General features: G+C 41.8%; 1 protein-coding gene across 1 annotated transcript in view; it reads right to left on the reverse strand.

The window, feature by feature from the left end:
* Positions 1–19820, reverse strand: part of akap11 (A kinase (PRKA) anchor protein 11) — a 42684-nt gene that overhangs the window by 14000 nt on the left and 8864 nt on the right. The window contains exons 5-11 of the mRNA XM_063005337.1: positions 18565–18696; positions 16567–16810; positions 10580–14795; positions 7147–7302; positions 3936–4022; positions 1342–1388; positions 799–980 (exon numbers count right to left, since the gene is read on the reverse strand). Coding sequence (XP_062861407.1) covers positions 799–980; positions 1342–1388; positions 3936–4022; positions 7147–7302; positions 10580–14795; positions 16567–16810; positions 18565–18696 — 5064 coding nt within the window. The remainder of the gene's footprint in view (positions 1–798; positions 981–1341; positions 1389–3935; positions 4023–7146; positions 7303–10579; positions 14796–16566; positions 16811–18564; positions 18697–19820) is intronic.

Raw genomic sequence — 19820 nt, forward strand, 5'->3', positions numbered from 1 at the left:
GGTAGATGGAATGACAGATAGGTAGGTGGGGTGGATGGATTGATGGATAGGTAGGTGAGGTAGATGGATTGACAGATAGGTAGGTGGGGTGGATGGATTGATGGATAGGTAGGTGAGGTAGATGGATTGACAGATAGGTAGGTGGGGTGGATGGATTGATGGATAGGTAGGTGAGGTAGATGGATTGACAGATAGGTAGGTGGGGTGGATGGATTGATGGATAGGTAGGTGAGGTAGATGGATTGACAGATAGGTAGGTGGGGTGGATGGATTGATGGATATGTAGGTGAGGTAGATGGATTGACAGATAGGTAGGTGGGGTGGATGGATTGATGGATAGGTAGGTGAGGTAGATGGATTGACAGATAGGTAGGTGGGGTGGATGGATTGACGGATAGGTAGGTGAGGTAGATGGATTGACAGATAGGTAGGTGGGGTGGATGGATTGATGGATAGGTAGGTGAGGTAGATGGAATGACAGATAGGTAGGTGGGGTGGATGGATTGATGGATAGGTAGGTGAGGTAGATGGATTGACAGATAGGTAGGTGGGGTGGATGGATTGATGGATAGGTAGGTGAGGTAGATGGAATGACGGATAGGTAGGTGGGGTGGATGGATGGATAGATAGATAGAAATATACCTAATTAAAAAATTTATCCAGAAGAAAATGAAGGACTGATTTAGCATAACAGATTTTGATTCCTTGTTTTGTGTCAATGGCACAAATCGTTTCTTCACCTAGTAGCAGTTTGAGATGTATGATCTAAAAGTACTGCATATTATGGGTTAATCTAACCTGTTGCTGTTCTCGTTCAGACTGCAGGCTAAACTGCATCACTGGTAGTTCGGCAATGGAGGCTGCCATCCACTGCAGCACTGTTCTCAGCTGGGGATCTGGTCCCTGCCCACACACATCTGTATTAAAGACCAGCAAAGCCCTGTCCCCTTCAGCATGGCCCCTCTCTACTCGCACAGTTCCTGCCAGAGCAAACACACAAAAAGCTATTAAACACACACAAAACCTACCATCATGGCAATCACAGCAGATAACCCCTCTTTTAGCAAGCACATAGCATAAACTGATTTTCCACAGTCTTTTGGCAAACTGGGCCAGGCGACCGGGTCTGAAATCATCTGCAGACCCGCAGAGCTTGGACAGTAAGAGGAGACAGGGATATGAAAGTACAGCGCTGTAGTTTGGACAAAACAGCGGAACACTTGTACTGCCAAGTCTGTGCGTTCTGAAAAATGATGGAGTGAAGCATGACTGCAAGTACAAACACTTTACCATGTACCTTTACTGAACAGTCTAACGATGTGAAATAAAAGAAGTCATTACCACCCAAGTTGTCCTTGGCCTCAGTCTCCTTCTCCTCTGTGTAGTCACTACAGAAGGGGAAATATCAACAGTGTGAGAAAACAGAAAAATAAAGGCAATATGAATGGCAGAGCCATGAGAGAAAGAAAAAGGTCAGAAACAGCATGCAAGAGAGTCACCCAGAGCCAAAATAGAAAGTGGACACACAGTTCCAGTATCCCTGCTTCTCATATTGACCTGTTCCACTATCTACGGCCAGTAGATTTTAGAAGTGTTGCTTCAAAACTAGGCATATCCAAATCCCCAAATGAAACTTCCTCCAATGCGGCATTACACTTGCCCTGACCGTGGAATGCCACTGCCTTGTTTCACAGAGTTAGAGTCTCGCAGAGTTTCTTATTTCGTATTATCCATCTCTCACACAGATGCCTTGACCAGCCAGCAGAGGCCACAACTGCAGCTGCAGTAAGGAACCCCGTCGACCTAGCCCTCTCAGGCACAGCCATGCAAATGGATGCCTGGCTAGATCAGCAGCACAGCTGAGATTCAAAGTCCAGAGCTCAGGATTTCAGCGGTGGTAGACTGGCATGTGAGACCCCTCTGCCACTTCAATGCTTAAAAAACTTTTCCAATATTCACTGATCAACCTAACTGTATTTTGTGAATTTTATTCCTGCTCTCAAGCTCGAATCTTAGCTGTGCTATCAGCCTGGCTAGTTGTCCAACAGGCACAGCTGGAAGCAAGACAGCCTCCTGTTTTAAATGAGACTTAGCCGAGGTGTCTGCAGGACACCACCTCCGCCCCAGGAAAGGCAGTGTGAAAGTCTGCAATTCTCCAAAGTCTGGGCAGGAGTAGTGCAAGCAGAAGATGTAGTTACAATCAGGGAATTGGAATAGACTAAGGTCACACACAGTAGAGTGATTAGGTCATTCTAGTAATTATGGTATTGAGTGGCTAATATATTAACAGATATGCGTGTTGCATAATAAATGTGTTTACAGTCACCTGTACATGAAAAGGTGAGATTAACTTTACACAACGAAGCAAATAAGAATGATCAGGTGAAGGTTTAGAGGATGGCTGAAACATCACCATTATTCATGAGTGTAGGATTACGTTTGTTTTAAATTTTGTAAATGCTAAGTTTTTGCTATTTTTTCTTTATTAGAAAATTTATTATCTAGAAGGATTGTTAATACTGGATTGGGGTCAGTTGGTCAATCAAAATTAGAGATGCATGAGTACCGATACTGGTATCGGGTATTTGCCCGATACCGCGCTCATTAACTCGCAAACGAGGCTCCGATACTAAACATCCGATACCGTGTGCCTAGTGCCCGTTGCTGCGTTATGCCTAGTTCACACTACACGATTTTTGCCCAGATTTTCGCTCGGCGACTGGTCGGCGCTAGATTTGCCGGCTCGGGAGCAACTCGACGTCCGCTCGGCGATCAAAACTCGGCTCTCGATCGCTAAGTGTGAACTATCCAACAACTCGATCCGACCGGCTCACCGAGCGCTCGAGTTTTCTAGCACGTCAGATATCTGATCTCAGATGTGCGACTGGGAATGAGTGACATGTCGAACAGCCAATGAGAACGCAGGATACGGTGTGAGGGGAAACGCAGGAGAGGAGCGTAAACAGGTGGGACAGGGGGATAATATAGTTTATATCAGAATACACCGGCACACACACACACGTTTTACAGTATTTCTGATCTGATCGTTCTCTACAAAACATAACAACAAAACACCAACATTGCAAAAATATTTATTAACCTCCAACTCACTACAGAACAATCCATGCTATTCGTGTTGCCAAATCCACTCAGATTCATTTATTTTTCCTCCTTGATTTCATCACATCAGCGCACAAACACTTTGATCACTCGCTACTTGTTGACGTGCATTTTTGGACGTGGTATCATTAAACTTCTCGTCACTTCTCACGTGTGTTTTTGTTTAAAAAAAAAACAGTATTCTAAATAGGTATTGGTATCGGTATCGGCAAGCACAAAAATACATGTACTTGTACTCGTACTCGGTTGGGAAAAAATGGTATCGATGCATCCCTAATCAAAATTAAATAATTCCAATTGGGATTGGGACAAGACAGTGGATTGGAACACGCCTAAATACAACTGTACCCGGAGCACTGCCTTCAGATTCACCCATCAATGAACTGAAATATTATACAGTAATTTTAGATGACATTTTGCCAGTGGAACAGAAACCCTATGAGAGGCTGGAGCCAGAAGAGCCTGACATCACTCAGCCATGCAGCACACAGCAAAAACACTTCTTTCTTTTTTTTGGGAGGGGAGGGTGCATGACTTCACAAAGCGCTTCCAAAGAACTCCCCAACCTTTTCTACACCCACTATTGTATATGTACTCACACATAGACACACATCATTTAACTGTACAATTCAGTTCGTTGAAACCACATAATGGAGACCGACAAAGAGCCGTAGTGTCTCGGGCTTTATCTCTACAAAGCAAAAGCTGCTACACTCACACACACGCAGTTTTCAACACTTAGTGATCAAAGCTCTGACATCATGCTGAGATTACAGAAAACCCACACTGACTCTCGTTTCCTGCTCTGGACCAACCTGTCTGATGGAGAGAAGGACAAATGCTCTTCATAAACCTCGCCCTCTAACCCCAGACTGCTCCAGCTACTGCTGTTCCCATTACTGCTGTAGGAGAAAAGAGGAGCACTCAACACTGCAAGCATATTCACTACCTGGTTAATGCCATGCACATCCGGTTTAAGTACTTATTTGCTTATTCAAATGGTCATGTAAACAGCTTCCTGTCATGTATTAGATAGTATAAAGGTACTGTGATTTTAGCCATGTAATCTGATAACATTTAAAGCACTTAACTGACACTTTTAATTAAAGGGATTTACAATTGTGACAGTATACAGTGCCAGCAATTGAGGGTTGAGGGCCACCTGGCGGTGAACCAGCAACCTTCTGATTAGTAGTCTAATACATTAACCACTGAGCTTTCACTGACCTGCAGTTATTTCTTTTAATTAGAGTTAGGAGTGGAAAGGCAAAAATGGTTTAGTTTCTATGATGATGTGTTATTAATTTTCAGTAGAACACAGAGACATAGGGCAGAGCCTTTTTGGTTAAAACTAATAAGGGGTTGCTTTAAGGACTAACAGACTCAGTATTAATAGCCTTAATACATTTGTACTTCTAATAACATAAAATAGCATATGGGATTGAAATGTACAGATTAAAATGTATTGCTAACTTTATGACAAGTTCCGCCCGCTGTGTACTGCACACAGAGCTTGTGTGATAATGAGGCTAATTGTGAGCAGAATTTTTATTTTGCTTAAGAAATTGGCTATTTTGTTCAGGTGATGACCCTCTCTGGGCAGTTTGCTGGACGCATTTCTAATACCATGAGGAAGAAACTGATGGTAAGGTTTAAAATGTGAGTTTTATATACTTTGAACAGGACACAACATTTACATTATCAGCATTTAGCAGATGCTTTTATCCAAAGCGACTTACAGTACTGGGACAGTATACTGTGTAAGCAATTGAGAGTTAAGGGTCCTACTCAAGAATCAACAGTGACAACCTGGCAGTGGTGGGCTTGAACCGACAACCTTTTGATTACTAGTCCAGTACCATAACTGCTAGACTTCAACTGCCTTGTCTAAGCAAAGGCTCTGTTATTTACTGGATGTTGGATAACATTTTTGCCAATTCATTGAAGTTGTAACTCAGTGAGTTGTCACTCACTGTAAATCTACTGTAGCCAACTTAAGGTGAAGCTTCATTTGTTTGGTTTGACCCACAACCTAAGTCTGATTCATCTCTTACCACAGATTTAAGCACACGAAGCAGTGTTAACATGTTATATTTAAATTTGCTTTACATTTGATTTCAGTTGATTTGAGGTCAAGGACAGCAGATAAGTACATTTCTGAAGTAGTGTCTGACCAGTGATGAAGAATAATTTCCTCTGAAAACACCGCCTCTATCTGAACTACTACTTACAACCCCACCTTTCAATAATATTTTCATTCACTTACAGGGCTTTACCTCATCCAAAACAACTACTTGATTTGCCTTCATGCTCTATAGAGATAATAGTTGTGCCAAGAATATAATTTAGAAAGACTCACCCTTGTAAAAAGACAACACAGAATGATGACTCAGGTATGACTCAGTTTGTACTTATTAATCCCTAATCCCATTTTGACCCATCCTATGCTATCTCTGGCTTTTCTACAGAGCATCTGCTTGGCTGTTAAGAGAAATATTAAAAAATTAAAAGAAAGATTGTTATATGTACAAAATGAGGGAAATCCCAAATTATTCCCACAAAGGTTTTTTCTTTCAAAACAGTTATAGTAAAGCTTAACTGAATTATTATTTCATATTATTCTAACAAAACTGCTCAGTCAGAGACAGATAAACAACATTAATTAGCTTTAACTTTAACTTATCAATCCTAATACAATTGTCCGATGAAATGACTTAAATCTGCAATTAATCAGAGGATAAATATTTACCTGCACAGACCTTAAAGCCAAGAATAATAATTTATATACTCAGATCAGGCATAACATTATGACCACCTTCCTAATATTATGTTGGTCCCCCTTTTGCTGCCAAAACAGCCCTGACCCATCGAGGCATGAAGTCTGACACCTTTCTATCAGAACCAGCATTCATTTCTTCAGCAATTTGAGCTACAGTATCTCGTCTGCTGGATTCAGCCTTCGCTCCCCTCGTGCATCAATGAGCCTTGGCCGCCCATGACCCTGTCGCCGGTTTACCACCGTTCCTTCCTTGGACCACTTTTGATAGATACTGACCACTGCAGACCATTGAACACCCCACAAAAGCTGCAGTTTTGGAGATGCTCTGACCCAGTCGTCTAGCCATCACAATTTGGCCCTTGTCAAACTCGCTCAAATCTTTACGCTTGCCCATTTTTCCTGCTTCTAACACATCAACTTTGAGGATAAAATGTTCACTTGCTGCTTAATATATCCCACCCACTAACAGGTGCCGTGATGAAGAGATAATCGGTGTTATTCACTTCACCTGTCAGTGGTCATAATGTTATGCCTAGTTGGTGTACAGTCAGAGTTGATGGGTCATAAGCTATTGCGCAATGTTTTTAAACTTTATAAAAGATCATAACTGACTGACGCCATGGACTTTAATGCTGGCTGAATTTGTAATAACTAGGGCCCTAATAAATTCACAGGAAAATCTGCTTAATTTTCAAGGACAGATTTTTAAAGAAAAGTGCCACATTTCACGGCAGTCATTAAATAAAACTCATAAATTGAATGATAGAATAAATGGAAGCTACAATACACAGCATAGCTACCTTAAAGGTTGAATGTAAACCTAGAACAATCAGCGACTGTGCAAGGCTCTGTCTCAAATACGAAAATTATCTTCCGTGTTTTGACACCCACCTCCCACCTCACCCACAGAATGGGTTGGGAGTTTTCCGAACTCAGTTACCCAGGTAGTGTTTTTAGCTGCTTCACACTTCAGCATTTAGTTTTTGCAATTACTGTGTTAAACATCTAACCCATCACTAAACCCTGTCAGCTTCTTGGTCCACTTATTTTTGCTCAGCTCACAAAATCCCAATTACTCTTTCATTTAAATTAACTTCTAACTTCCCACCATAATCTCCAGATGTCACATCGACACAAATGTGAACGGTGCACAAGTAGGAAAAATGTGTGTAAAACTGAGTGTGTTATTAGTCAAAAGTTGAACTTCTTGGCTTCCTTACGATCCCAATGAAAATGTGTTATTTTACCTGTCACTTAAATGAAGGAAGCTGCTGCTTTCATCCGGATGGTCGTCTTCAAAGCTCAGATTAGACCAGCTACCAAGACTGTCATCTCCCACACTCAGATTAAGCTGCTGACTGACTGTTGATTCCGTTACATTGGCGCTTTCCCTGCCGGGGGCACTGGAACATAGTTATTAAACACTGATTTGAAAAAAAAAAGGCTACTACATTTCATTGAACTACACTTCATGACACTTGACTGTATTATTGTTTTAAAAGCAAATTAAATCATATGGAAGAGTGACAAAGCCTTGACAAGCAATTCGACTCCAATTTTATAGCTCAATGGTCTCAAAGCTGTATTTCTCTCAGAATGCTATTGTTCCAATTTAAAGTGGAATGGACAGTTCAGTATTTTGTGAAACAGTGAAAATTATATGTGCTTGGTGGACAATTTGTCGCAAAGGCCAGCAGCAAACTGCAAAAACTGAAGGGAAAAGCGGCAAATCTGCCTGGTGCACGACACTTAAGGTAGAGCAGCCGCCTCAATCCATAGGAAACAATGACCAGCACAAAAGCGCTTTAATTGTGCATTTAAAAAAATTATATATACAGTGTATCACAAAAGTGAGTACACCCCTCACATTTCTGCAGATATTTAAGTATATCTTTTCATGGGACAACACTGACAAAATGACACTTTGACACAATGAAAAGTAGTCTGTGTGCAGCTTATATAACAGTGTAAATTTATTCTTCCCTCAAAATAACTCAATATACAGCCATTAATGTCTAAACCACCGGCAACAAAAGTGAGTACACCCCTAAGAGACTACACCCCTAAATGTCCAAATTGAGCACTGCTTGTCATTTTCCTTCCAAAATGTCATGTGACTCGTTAGTGTTACTAGGTCTCAGGTGTGCATAGGGAGCAGGTGTGTTCAATTTAGTAGTACAGCTCTCACACTCTCTCATACTGGTCACTGAAAGTTCCAACATGGCACCTCATGGCAAAGAACTCTCTGAGGATCTTAAAAGACGAATTGTTGCGCTACATGAAGATGGCCAAGGCTACAAGAAGATTGCCAACACCCTGAAACTGAGCTGCAGCACAGTGGCCAAGATCATCCAGCGTTTTAAAAGAGCAGGGTCCACTCAGAACAGACCTCGTGTTGGTCGTCCAAAGAAGCTGAGTGCACGTGCTCAGCGTCACATCCAACTGCTGTCTTTGAAAGATAGGCGCAGGAGTGCTGTCAGCATTGCTGCAGAGATTGAAAAGGTGGGGGGTCAGCCTGTCAGTGCTCAGACCATACGCCGCACACTACATCAAATTGGTCTGCATGGCTGTCACCCCAGAAGGAAGCCTCTTCTGAAGTCTCTACACAAGAAAGCCCGCAAACAGTTTGCTGAAGACATGTCAACAAAGGACATGGATTACTGGAACCATGTCCTATGGTCTGATGAGACCAAGATTAATTTGTTTGGTTCAGATGGTCTCAAGCATGTGTGGCGGCAATCAGGTGAGGAGTACAAAGATAAGTGTGTCATGCCTACAGTCAAGCATGGTGGTGGGAATGCCATGGTGTGGGGCTGCATGAGTGCAGCAGGTGTTGGGGAGTTACATTTCATTGAGGGACACATGAACTCCAATATGTACTGTGAAATACTGAAGCAGAGCATGATCCCCTCCCTTCGGAAACTGGGTCGCAGGGCAGTGTTCCAGCATGATAATGACCCCAAACACACCTCTAAGACGACCACTGCTTTATTGAAGAGGCTGAGGGTAAAGGTGATGGACTGGCCAAGCATGTCTCCAGACCTAAACCCAATAGAACATCTTTGGGGCATCCTCAAGCGGAAGGTGGAGGAGCGCAAAGTCTCGAATATCCGCCAGCTCTGTGATGTCGTCATGGAGGAGTGGAAAAGCATTCCAGTGGCAACCTGTGAAGCTCTGGTAAACTCCATGCCCAGGAGAGTTAAGGAAGTTCTGGGAAATAATGGTGGCCACACAAAATATTGACACTTCAGGAACTTTCACTAAGGGGTGTACTCACTTTTGTTGCCGGTGGTTTAGACATTAATGGCTGTATATTGAGTTATTTTGAGGGAAGAATAAATTTACACTGTTATATAAGCTGCACACAGACTACTTTTCATTGTGTCAAAGTGTCATTTTGTCAGTGTTGTCCCATGAAAAGATATACTTAAATATCTGCAGAAATGTGAGGTGTGTACTCACTTTTGTGATACACTGTATATATATACTGTATATACACAGCAAACAGCCATAACATTAAAACCACCTCGTTGTTTCTACACTCACTGTCCATTTTATCAGCTCCACTTACCATATAGAAGCAATTTGTAGTTCTACAATTACTGACTGTAGTCCATCTGTTTCTCTGCATGCTTTGTCCCTTTCATGCTGTTCTTCAATGGTCAGGACCCCCACAAAACCCCTACAGAGCAGGTATTATTTGGGTGGTGGATCATTCTCAGCACTGCAGTGACACTGACATGGTGGTGGTGTGTTAGTGTGTGTTGTGCTGGTATGAGTGGATCAGACACAGCAGCGCTGCTGGAGTTTTTAAATACCGTGTCCACTCACTGTCCACTCTACAGTATTAGACACTCCTACCTAGTTGGTCCACCTTGTAGATGTAAAGTCAGAGACGATCGCTCATCTATTGCTGCTGTTTGAGTTGGTCATCTTTGAGATCATCATCAGTGTTCACAGGACGCTGCCCACGGGGCGCTGTTGGCTGGATATATTTTTGTTTGGTGGACTATTCTCAGTCCAGCAGTGACAGTGAGGTGTTTAAAAACTCCATCAGCGCTGCTGTGTCTGATCCACTCATACCAGCACAACACACATTAACACACCACCACCATGTCAGTGTCACTGCAGTGCTGAGAATCATCCACCACCCAAATAATACCTGCTCTGTGGTGGTCCTGACTATTGAAGAACAACATGAAAAGGGGCTAACAAAGCATGCAAGAAAACAGATGGACTACAGTCAGTAATTGTAGAACTACAAAGTGCTTCTATATGGTCAGTGGAGCTGATAAAATGGACAGCGAGTGTAGAAACAAGGAGGTGGTTTTAATGTTATGGCTGATCAGTGTATATATGTACATATATTGTTTTACAGAGCTCAACACTAACATTATTTACAAAGAAGTACATTTGTTTCTATTGGTTAAAACAACACAAGTGGAAGTGTTTGTTGGTTTAATCACTCGTCTTTTTTTCAGTCAAACACTGTCAAGCCCTGTTTCCTACATGAAAGCAAATGTTTCTGATTATGATAACCTTTTTTTTTTTCCAATAGAACCACTCATCCACTATTATCTTCAAACAGGAAATAATACTGACCCCAAAACATCTAATGACTGAGTGACTAATAAACCACATTTCATGTGTGATGTACAAACAAGATATTACAACATCTACCTCAGGTTGATGGTTTGGCAGATGTTGGACAGCGCAGACGTCATAATCTCTGTGGTAAGACTTTCTGCAAAGCTTGCACCATCATGACCGATCCCACTGTCTGCATTTAAGCTGGTGCTACTGTGTCCCTTCTTAGCTTTCTCAATCGCAGCGGACACCATTTCTTCTGCAAAAACTGCTTTCTTGTCTGTATCTATGTGGATCTGGGGAATTTCAAGGCCAACCATTGGGTCCGAGTCTTGCCGTAACCTCTTGTGCATCGCATAGTATGTTAAGTGACCGTTTTTGCTGCAAAATGAACAATCTCTTTGACAGTGCCGACAAGCCTTGTATGGCTCGGTCAACTTCTGTGTGAAAGAGTTCCTGTCTTCTGCTGTCTGAAGATTTGTGGGTTCTAGGGTCATTTCCAAAGTGTCATCAACGATCTTTTTGGCATAGTGCTCAATTACTTGCATGACGCCGTGGTTGTAGTTTCCATCATCCAAGCTGCTGGTGCTGTGGTACTGCCTGTTTTTGTCTGTGTATGGCAACACGGAACAAGAGAACGCGGTTTTGATTAGATTTTCAGCCACGTCTTCGACCTTTGACTTTCTATAAAGACATGAGTCAGTAAGAGACTTTGGAAGCCTGACTGTTGCCATCCTTAGCTTTCTGGTGACATCACGCGTGATATTATAAGCCAGCGACTCTGCAAAGTTCACACGTTCCATGTATTCCCTCCTACTCGTGCTGTCATCACCCTGACAAACACAAAGCGTCGATTCACCAGAGGAGACGACTCGCTCTTGGGCGAGACTAGCTGGAGACGACTCGGATGGTGAGAATCCGCCGGGGCTATGGATGCCATCATCTTGTAAATGCCAAGATGAGTGAAGTTTTAAAGGGGACTTTTGTTTTACTTTCTGTGCAGCATGAGCTAAGCCTGATTTGATCGACCTACAAGCCAGCTGACTGGCATACTGGTCCAAGATAAGTTCTCGACCCCCTCCGTCTTTCTTAACCACCTTAATGACGTGTCCTGCGTGTTCATCAGTAACACTTTCACAGCTTGGGTACTCCGCTGACGTTCTACTTGAGGTGTCACTCTGAGGGTTAATAGTTGATGTAGAAAGGACGTTAGCCATGCTGCAATCTTTCTGCTCACCACCCTGATGCTTATTTGATTTATTAGATCCCTTTTTGACCGTTCTGTAATAGCAGTGCCTGGAACTTACCATCCTCTTGACATCATTGATGACTTCCCCAGCCATTTCCCCAGCATAGGTCCACAAAGAATTTAAGGTTTGTTCAGAAAACTTTGCACTATGAAAAGCTGCACCACCCTTGCCTTCCTTTATGTCTGGCTTGCTTACAACACCAGCAATGCTTAAAGTGTCCATTTCAGTTGCCATGGATACAATATGGCATGCCAAAAGCTCTGCATAACGTAGAGCTCCTCTCTCAATGGGTTTGCCTCCAGCACTGGGAATTAGTTCTGTGTGGTGATCGACAAAGTCTTCCAGGTCATCATCTTCCTCCCCATTATTGATAGCTTCTTCAGACAGGGACCTAATAAGCTTTAGCACGAATTCTGCCTTCTCCGAGTCAGAGCTCTCGCCTTTGGGGCTCGAACTGGACTGGTAGTGCGGAGTGGGAGGGGGTGTTGCAGGGGAGAATTCCTTCGCGAGCTTGCCTTTAAGCTTTTTTGAAAACTGTTTTATGTTTTTCTCATTAGAGACGTCTGAGGGTTGCTGAGGGGTTGACGGAGGAGTGCCAGGACTTCCACTGGATTTTGCTCCAGAGTTACCACCAAGCATGTCTGTGTTTTTTCTGCCTCCACGAATAGTACCCTCAAAACTGGGCACTTCTAAAGTATCCTTTATCATGGCAGATGGGATTTCTGGAGGGGATCTGCTGACTGAACATACACTTTTTGAGAATTGAGAACTTGCTTTTTCCATGTTCTTTAAAGTCGTCTGAGGTTGCAGGAAACACGATGACGGTTCTGTCAAATATCCTTTAGAAAGAAACGACATTTTCTGAGGCACGTGTAATTCGTAGGGTGGTGAGCTCTGACATGCCACATCCTGGGATTTTGCTATACCAGCACATGTGACAACTTGACCCCCAAGAGTTTTACTTAAGAAATCAGCACAATCTTCAGCTTTTTTCTTCATTTTTCTTGTAGTCATGTCCAATGCTTCACTCATTATAGTCTCAGCCATTGTACCAGAAACATTTCCAATGTTTCCAGCTTTTGCAACTGAAAATTTCTCAGGACCCGTTTGAAGAGGCATATTTCTTAAATTGCCACAAGGACTACAGATTTTGGAAACAGCTTGGACTGATTCAGATGGTTGTGTCGTAGAAGTGTTGGATGTGGAAGTCACTGCTCTTCCTTGGAAACAAATGCTCCGTTTGGGACTGCTTTGACACGTGTGACTAATGCTAGACTTATACTGACACGTCTCTTCTGGGTTTTGCAGGTAAGACATTGCTTTTCCAGCTGCAGGGACTGGAACACAACTAGCCATTCCAGACACACAGTATAAAGCTTTCTTTACAGTGTGTCCATCTTTTTCTTGGGTTCCAGCCTGTGCAAGTGACTGGCATTCCCGGTAATTCATCTGTGCATTGCAGATTTTTGTGGTCTTGGATGTGTCTTCAGCGCTGACATAGCAGATATTGTCTAGTGACACGCTAATAGCTGCCTGTGTGGTGAAAGTCACATCAGCTTGAGACAGTTCTATGAAGGCCTCTTGAAGAACTGACTCTGAAAGGTCTGAAGCATAAGAACAGACAACTTCCTCGTCTTGCTCAAAAGACCAGTCCTTTGGGGTAAGAGGGGTCGAAGGATGTGAAAACTGGCAAACCTCCATAATGCCCTCAAATATCAACTCCTCAGCAAGATCAGCTGCAAATCTGGCAACGGTGTTGTTAAAAATCTGCTTTTTTACAAACAGAAACTCTTTAAGAGCTCCAGAGACTGCTTCGCCGACAAGGAAGCTAGCCAATCCATTTATGGCACGCTCTTTTAACACGTAAGCATGGCGCATTCCGATCTCATGAAAGGCCATTTGAAATACTGAAGAGGTAAGCCTGGCGGCTAAGCGACAAAGTAGTGTTGTGCAGGAGGATACTCCTTTCTGCAAATCTCTTAAGGCACTGCCGATGCTCCTTTCCACCAAGTCTGTAGCGAACTTCTGAATTCCGTCCTTCAGAGACTGTGATTTGTTAATAGTGACCGTCTCCTGAATTTCAGACAGTTTCATAAGGTGTCCGTTAGTGTTTGTAAATTCTTTATGGCACACACAACTCAAATTCGTATTAATATTAATGTCAACAGGAGACGAGTATCCACAAACAGTTCGAAGGATTTCTTTCGACAGGTTGTTTGCAAAATCAGAATATGTTTTATATAGTGAACAGAGATCCTGTGGCTTGCGCAATTCTGAATTGTCTCCTTCCACTTTCCAAAAACACTCCAATGCTCCTTCTCCCAGAGGACTAAACGCTGATGAGTGAACAGGGCTGAAAAGACCTCCACTTTCCTCACAGGAAGTTCTCACCGGTCGCGGAGAATCTGGGGATTCAGAGTGTATACTGTATGGAGAGCCTGGCTTCAGTGGTGTGGGTTTCTTGATGTTGGCTGGAGTCTTGTGGTCGAACTTGTGAGGGTTCATTGCGGTTGAGACACTCTTTGAAGAATATTTACTAACAGTGCTATTAGACTGCTTTTTCTTTGAACCACCAAGGGTCTTTTCTTTTGGCATCTTGATGGTGAGGTCAAAAGACTGATCTGGCTCATCAAATTGATCAAAGCTATCAAAAAACTCACTAACCTCAGAGTCAGAGTCTTCTACTCCGTCTTTAAGAACTGGGATCTTGGGAATGTCAAGCTTCGCCTTTAGACTTTTCTGATAACCAACCTCATCTAAAAAAATTATGGGACTTGGACTGGAGCAATCAGATTCGTCAGATTCTGTAAGTGACGTGGAGGTAACACGACCTTTCGATAGGTTACTTGGTGCGGATGAGTTCCAGTCATCTTCTGTAGCTCTAGACATTGATGCTGGTGGCTTCGGTTCTGATCCCGACACTTCGGTGGTATACTTCTGTTTGTTCGAGGACTTTTTGGAAACTGAGCTTATGATAATGCGTGAGCCAGATAAATCTTTAAAATGGGAGGGGAGAGTTTGGGAGGCCACATCTCTCTGGTTTCGCTTATTATGAAGAGCTGCAAAAGAAGAAAAGTCGGTCACATACAGGGTGTTCTGCTGTAGATGCAATATTAGACATGCAAAGCTAAACGCTGCTCATTAGTCCAACTTGGTGACTAGTAGTGCTGGGCGGTATGACGGTTCATTCGGTATTCCAGCTTTGATTCCTCATACGGTATGAATTTTTCATATACTACCATACCGTAGCATAGTTAATACAACAGCTGTAGTATTACTGGGGTGAAAATACTTCAGGTCAGTTACTATGCCAATGTTTTACCAACAACTAAGCAAGCTGAAAGTGGAGATACACCGATCAGCCATAACATTAAAACCACCTTGTTTCTACACACATTGTCCATTTTATCAGCTACACTTACCATATAGAAAAGTTCTTCTGCCGCACCTCGCTTGTGGAATGCTCTACCTGACCAGTTGAGAGCTCCTCAGAAAATAGACAGCTTTAAAAAGGGACTTAAAACTTTTCTTTTTAGAGGAACTTACCATTCCTAATTAATTGATGGTTTTAAAGTTTTTTACTATGCTTTTTACTATGTAGCACTTTGAGATTTGTGTCCAAATGTAAAGTGCATTACAAATAAAATGTATTATTATTATTATTATTATAGAAGCACTTTGTAGTTCTACAATTACTGACTATAGTCCATCTGTTTCTCTGCATGCTTTGTTAGCCCCCTTTCATGCTGTTCTTCAATGGTCAGGACCACTACAGAGTATTATTTGGTGGTGGATCATTCTCAGCACTGCAGTGACACTGACATGGTGGTGGTGTAATATTGTGTGCTGTGCTGGTGTGAGTGGATAAGACACAGCAGAGCTGCTGGAGTTTTTAAACACCTCACTGTCACTGCTGGACTAAGTACAGTCCACCAACCAAAAATATATCCAGCCAATAGCGCCCTGTGGGCAGCGTCCTGTGACCACTGATGAAGGTCTAGAAGATGACCAACTCAAACAGCAGCAATAGATGAGCGATCGTCTCTGACTTTACATCTACAGGGTGGACCAACTAGGTCGGAGTGTCTAATACAGTGGACAGTGAGTGGACACGGTATTTAAAAACTCCAGCAGCGCTGCTGTGTCTGATCCACTCACACCAGCACAACACACACTAACACACCACCACCATGTCAGTGTCACTGCAGTGCTGAGAGTGATCCACCACCCAAATAATACCTGCTCTGTGGTGGTCCTGTGAGGGTCCTGACCATTGAAGAACAGGGTGAAAGCAGGCTAAAAAGGTATGTAGAGAAACAGATGGACTACAGTCAGTAATTGTAGAACTTCGAAGTGCTTCTATATGGTAAGTGGAGCTGATAAAATGGACAGTGAGTGTAGAAACAAGGAGTTGGTTTTAATGTTATGGCTGATCAGTGTATATACAGTCGTCCACTTTTCTACAACAGACCTGTGGTCAAATTGTACAGTGGAGTCATATATCAGTATAACAGTGCACTTATATAAACATTGTATATATTACTGTTTCACGTGTATTAATTCCATTATATATTGTGTCATATGTTTGTGGGACCAAGCAAAGCTTATAGTACTCAAAACCTGCATTATATATGGTAAAATTAAAATGTTTTATGTTCTATGTACATGTGATAGTAGAATAAGCCACAGACATAAAAGTAATACAAAAAATAAAACATACTGTAAAAAAATACTGTGACACAAATCTTTGGTCATACTGCCCAGCCCCATTGACTAGGTTTATTTAAATATGTATTACAATTAAGAGGTAAAACCTGATTGGTGACTAACCTGTCTCCTCCTCTTCGAGATGTTCAAAAGCCGTAACAAAATCCTCTTCAATAGATGAGACCGACTGGTTAGTGTCATCGTCCTCAGCTTGGCATGACTCTGATACGCCCCTTTGCAAAGACTGTAACTCCAGTGCATATCTGATCCCGGCTGTATAGCAAGTTAGTAGCCTCAGCATAGTACAAACACTGACTGGTGGAGGGATGCCATGTCTCATTACGCACAAAGATCTGGATAAGCTAGCCTGCAGTGATAAAAACACAGAATGCTTTTTAACAACACTCACTGCCATCAGTGTGGCTCTTAATTCCATACTCTCCACCACAACCTCAACGTCCAACTCACTAGATATTTTATTCATTCAGCAAGGAGCTTTCATAATGGAAAGCTATAATAAACGGATAAATAAAAAGCAGTAAATTAAGGTAAATTAAATTATCATCTTCTCATGCTCTGTGACACGTATACTTGGAGTATTTAACAGGAATAGCTGACATCATTTTTTAATTAAGAAAGTAAGACAGTGATTAAAAAGATCTTACTGACTTTACTTTTGGCACATGTGATGTACACCAAGTATAATATAGGCATTGACAGTAATTGGGTCTAAATGCCCTTTTATGCTGTCTGGGATATTCTGATAGTGTAGTTTGTGATGATAAATGGCACAAGGCATTGGTACAGTGGTTAAAGTACTGGACTAGTGACCAGAAGGTCACTGGTTCAGGCTCCACGACATTTACATTTTTTACATTTTCTGCATTTAGCAGACGCTCTTATCCAGAGTGACTTACAGAAGTGCTTCCATAGTAAACATTTCATTTCTCAAGTTTTAGTAAACAACAGTCGAAGAACACAAATCTGCTGAAACCTGTTAGAACCAAAGTGTTTTGGGGTTTTTTTGGAAATGGAAAAAAAGGTTTAGTAAATAAGTACAAGTCAGCTTAAGTGCTTAGTAAAAAGGTGGGTTGCCAGGTTGCCACTGTTGGAACGCTCAGCAAGGACCTTAACTGCTCACACTTGCAAATCCCTTTGAATAAAAGCATCTGCTAAATGCAAGAGATGTAATTTGTCCCCTTAGTAGTGAGAGCCACTGTAAATAAATACAAATTTACATTAACTGATCATTCATGAATTATAATAAAACAATTCTATCCAGACAGGACTGGTCTTTTTTTAGAATAACAAAGTCCCATGCTTCAGGATCCAAGGCTTGTTAATTATGAAAATACTCATATGACTACAGTCACCAGATCTTAACCCAATGAGAGATTTTAACCTACAACAACTAACAGAAATAAAAGGATATCTTTTGGTAGAGTGGTATTTTAGTTCTCAGATATAGTTCCGGAGCCTCGTAAATATCCATAACAAGACACATAGAATGGGGTGCCAATCAATCACAGGGTTTTGGCTATCCCCTCCTCCCAGACATAACCAATTGTGTGGGAGATTCGAACCTGGATTTCAGTGGTGGTGGGATAATGTAATAGCCCTCTGTGCCACCTGAGTGACTAACTGAAAGGTGACATTAGAAAAGAATGTTGACCCAGAAGTGGATACAGTAGGGGAAATACACTGATTTCCTTAGTTAGCAATGATTCATTAAAAGGAATGTTGTTCCAGGAACCACTAAGGGATGCTAATCTGGGAATGTCCTACATTTCAAAAATCCCATTCACCAGGATACACATGTAACCAGTGGTGCTTTCAAACAACCAATAGCAACCATTCATTGGATATTTATTTTAACATTAAAACTCTAATTTACAAAATATGTAGTCTATAATAGGCTCAGTCCATAAGTACTTAACACACACAAATAACAATCAAACGCAATTTGGCTCACCACAAACTAAGCCCTCCAAAAAAACATACCACACACCTAGAAAACCACAAAAAACTCAGAAAAAGAGACTTGATCCCCAGGAAATGAGATCATCCAACTTCAAACACATATGAACACATTTCTAGTAATGCAAGTACTAGATAAATCACCTGAGAAACTCCCACTTTTCTCTCATACAATCGCTTGAAATCTTTGAGGAGCAGCACTTCCTCCTCTTTGAGAGTATGTACATGGAGTGATCTGAGTAACTCCAACAGCTCAGCGGAGAGAGAGGTCAGCGCCTGTCAGCAAGACAAAATCAGGTCATTACAGGTCATTTATTGAAGCGTATGTATATATGTACCATAATTGTATAAAGAGCTTTAAAATGTTTCCACTGATTTTTATGACAGATGTTCAATAATAATAATAAGAAAAACAACAACAATAATAACAATAATCAATGGTTCACACCAGTCTCAGCCTTGTTCACTTCCTACCCGTTCTCAGTCCCCAGAGTTTTAGCCTTGTTTGCACCTGTTTACAGGTAGTTGGTTAACCTGATTTGCTGCACCTGTTTTATGTTTATAATTGCCTTGTTTCTCCCTACTTACACCCGCTTGTGTTTGCAGACCAGGTATCAGAGCACTACACGAGCCTGTACTGAGCACTGTTCCATTTTCTGCCGTTTTGTGTCTTGACCATAGTTATGTAAATACTTTGCCTTACAATAATCTGTTTGCAGATCGACCAACCTTGCTTTGTTCTCCACGTCTTCTGAATTGTGATTTTGAACTATTTGCTTGTAACTTTGTCTTTATATACAGACTTGGCCTCTGTGACTGAACATGTTATATTTAGTTAAAACCAGTTTTCATTATTAAAACAGGTTTAAAAATCTGTGTAACTGGCATGATTTTAGTGTTTGTTTCCAATTTGCCCAGTGTTTAACCCAATCTACTCACTGCCAATTCCTCTGTTGCAATACTCTCACTGTTTGTACCAGCCTCGTGCTGGCTGAGGAATATTTGTGTGGTTTGTCAGAGTTTCAATTCTTTCTGAAATGTATTAAGTGGAAGTTAAAGTCAGGTTTTTATAAAGGTCAAAGTTTTCCCACACCAAACAGGGGTTTCTCATTTCGATTCAAATCTAAGCGGTGCTATCGACCAGGTGTCAACACGGACCCTATTTAATGATCTGTTAGGTGGCCAAGTCCTGTCACTGATTGCCACCCTATCCAGGGTGTTAGTGCCTAGTGCCCAGTGTTTCCCTTGTTGAACCGGCCACATTGCAACCCTGACCAGGATAATGAAGGTTGATGAAAATGAAACTTTTTCATATTTTATTTCATTTTCATGTTTTACCACTACTCTGTCCTGGTCATGGTCATGGTGAGTCCAGCTTCCCTAGAAACACTGGGTGCTAA

Source organism: Trichomycterus rosablanca, chromosome 12 (assembly GCF_030014385.1).
Source record: "Trichomycterus rosablanca isolate fTriRos1 chromosome 12, fTriRos1.hap1, whole genome shotgun sequence".
NCBI classification, from domain to species: domain Eukaryota; kingdom Metazoa; phylum Chordata; class Actinopteri; order Siluriformes; family Trichomycteridae; genus Trichomycterus; species Trichomycterus rosablanca.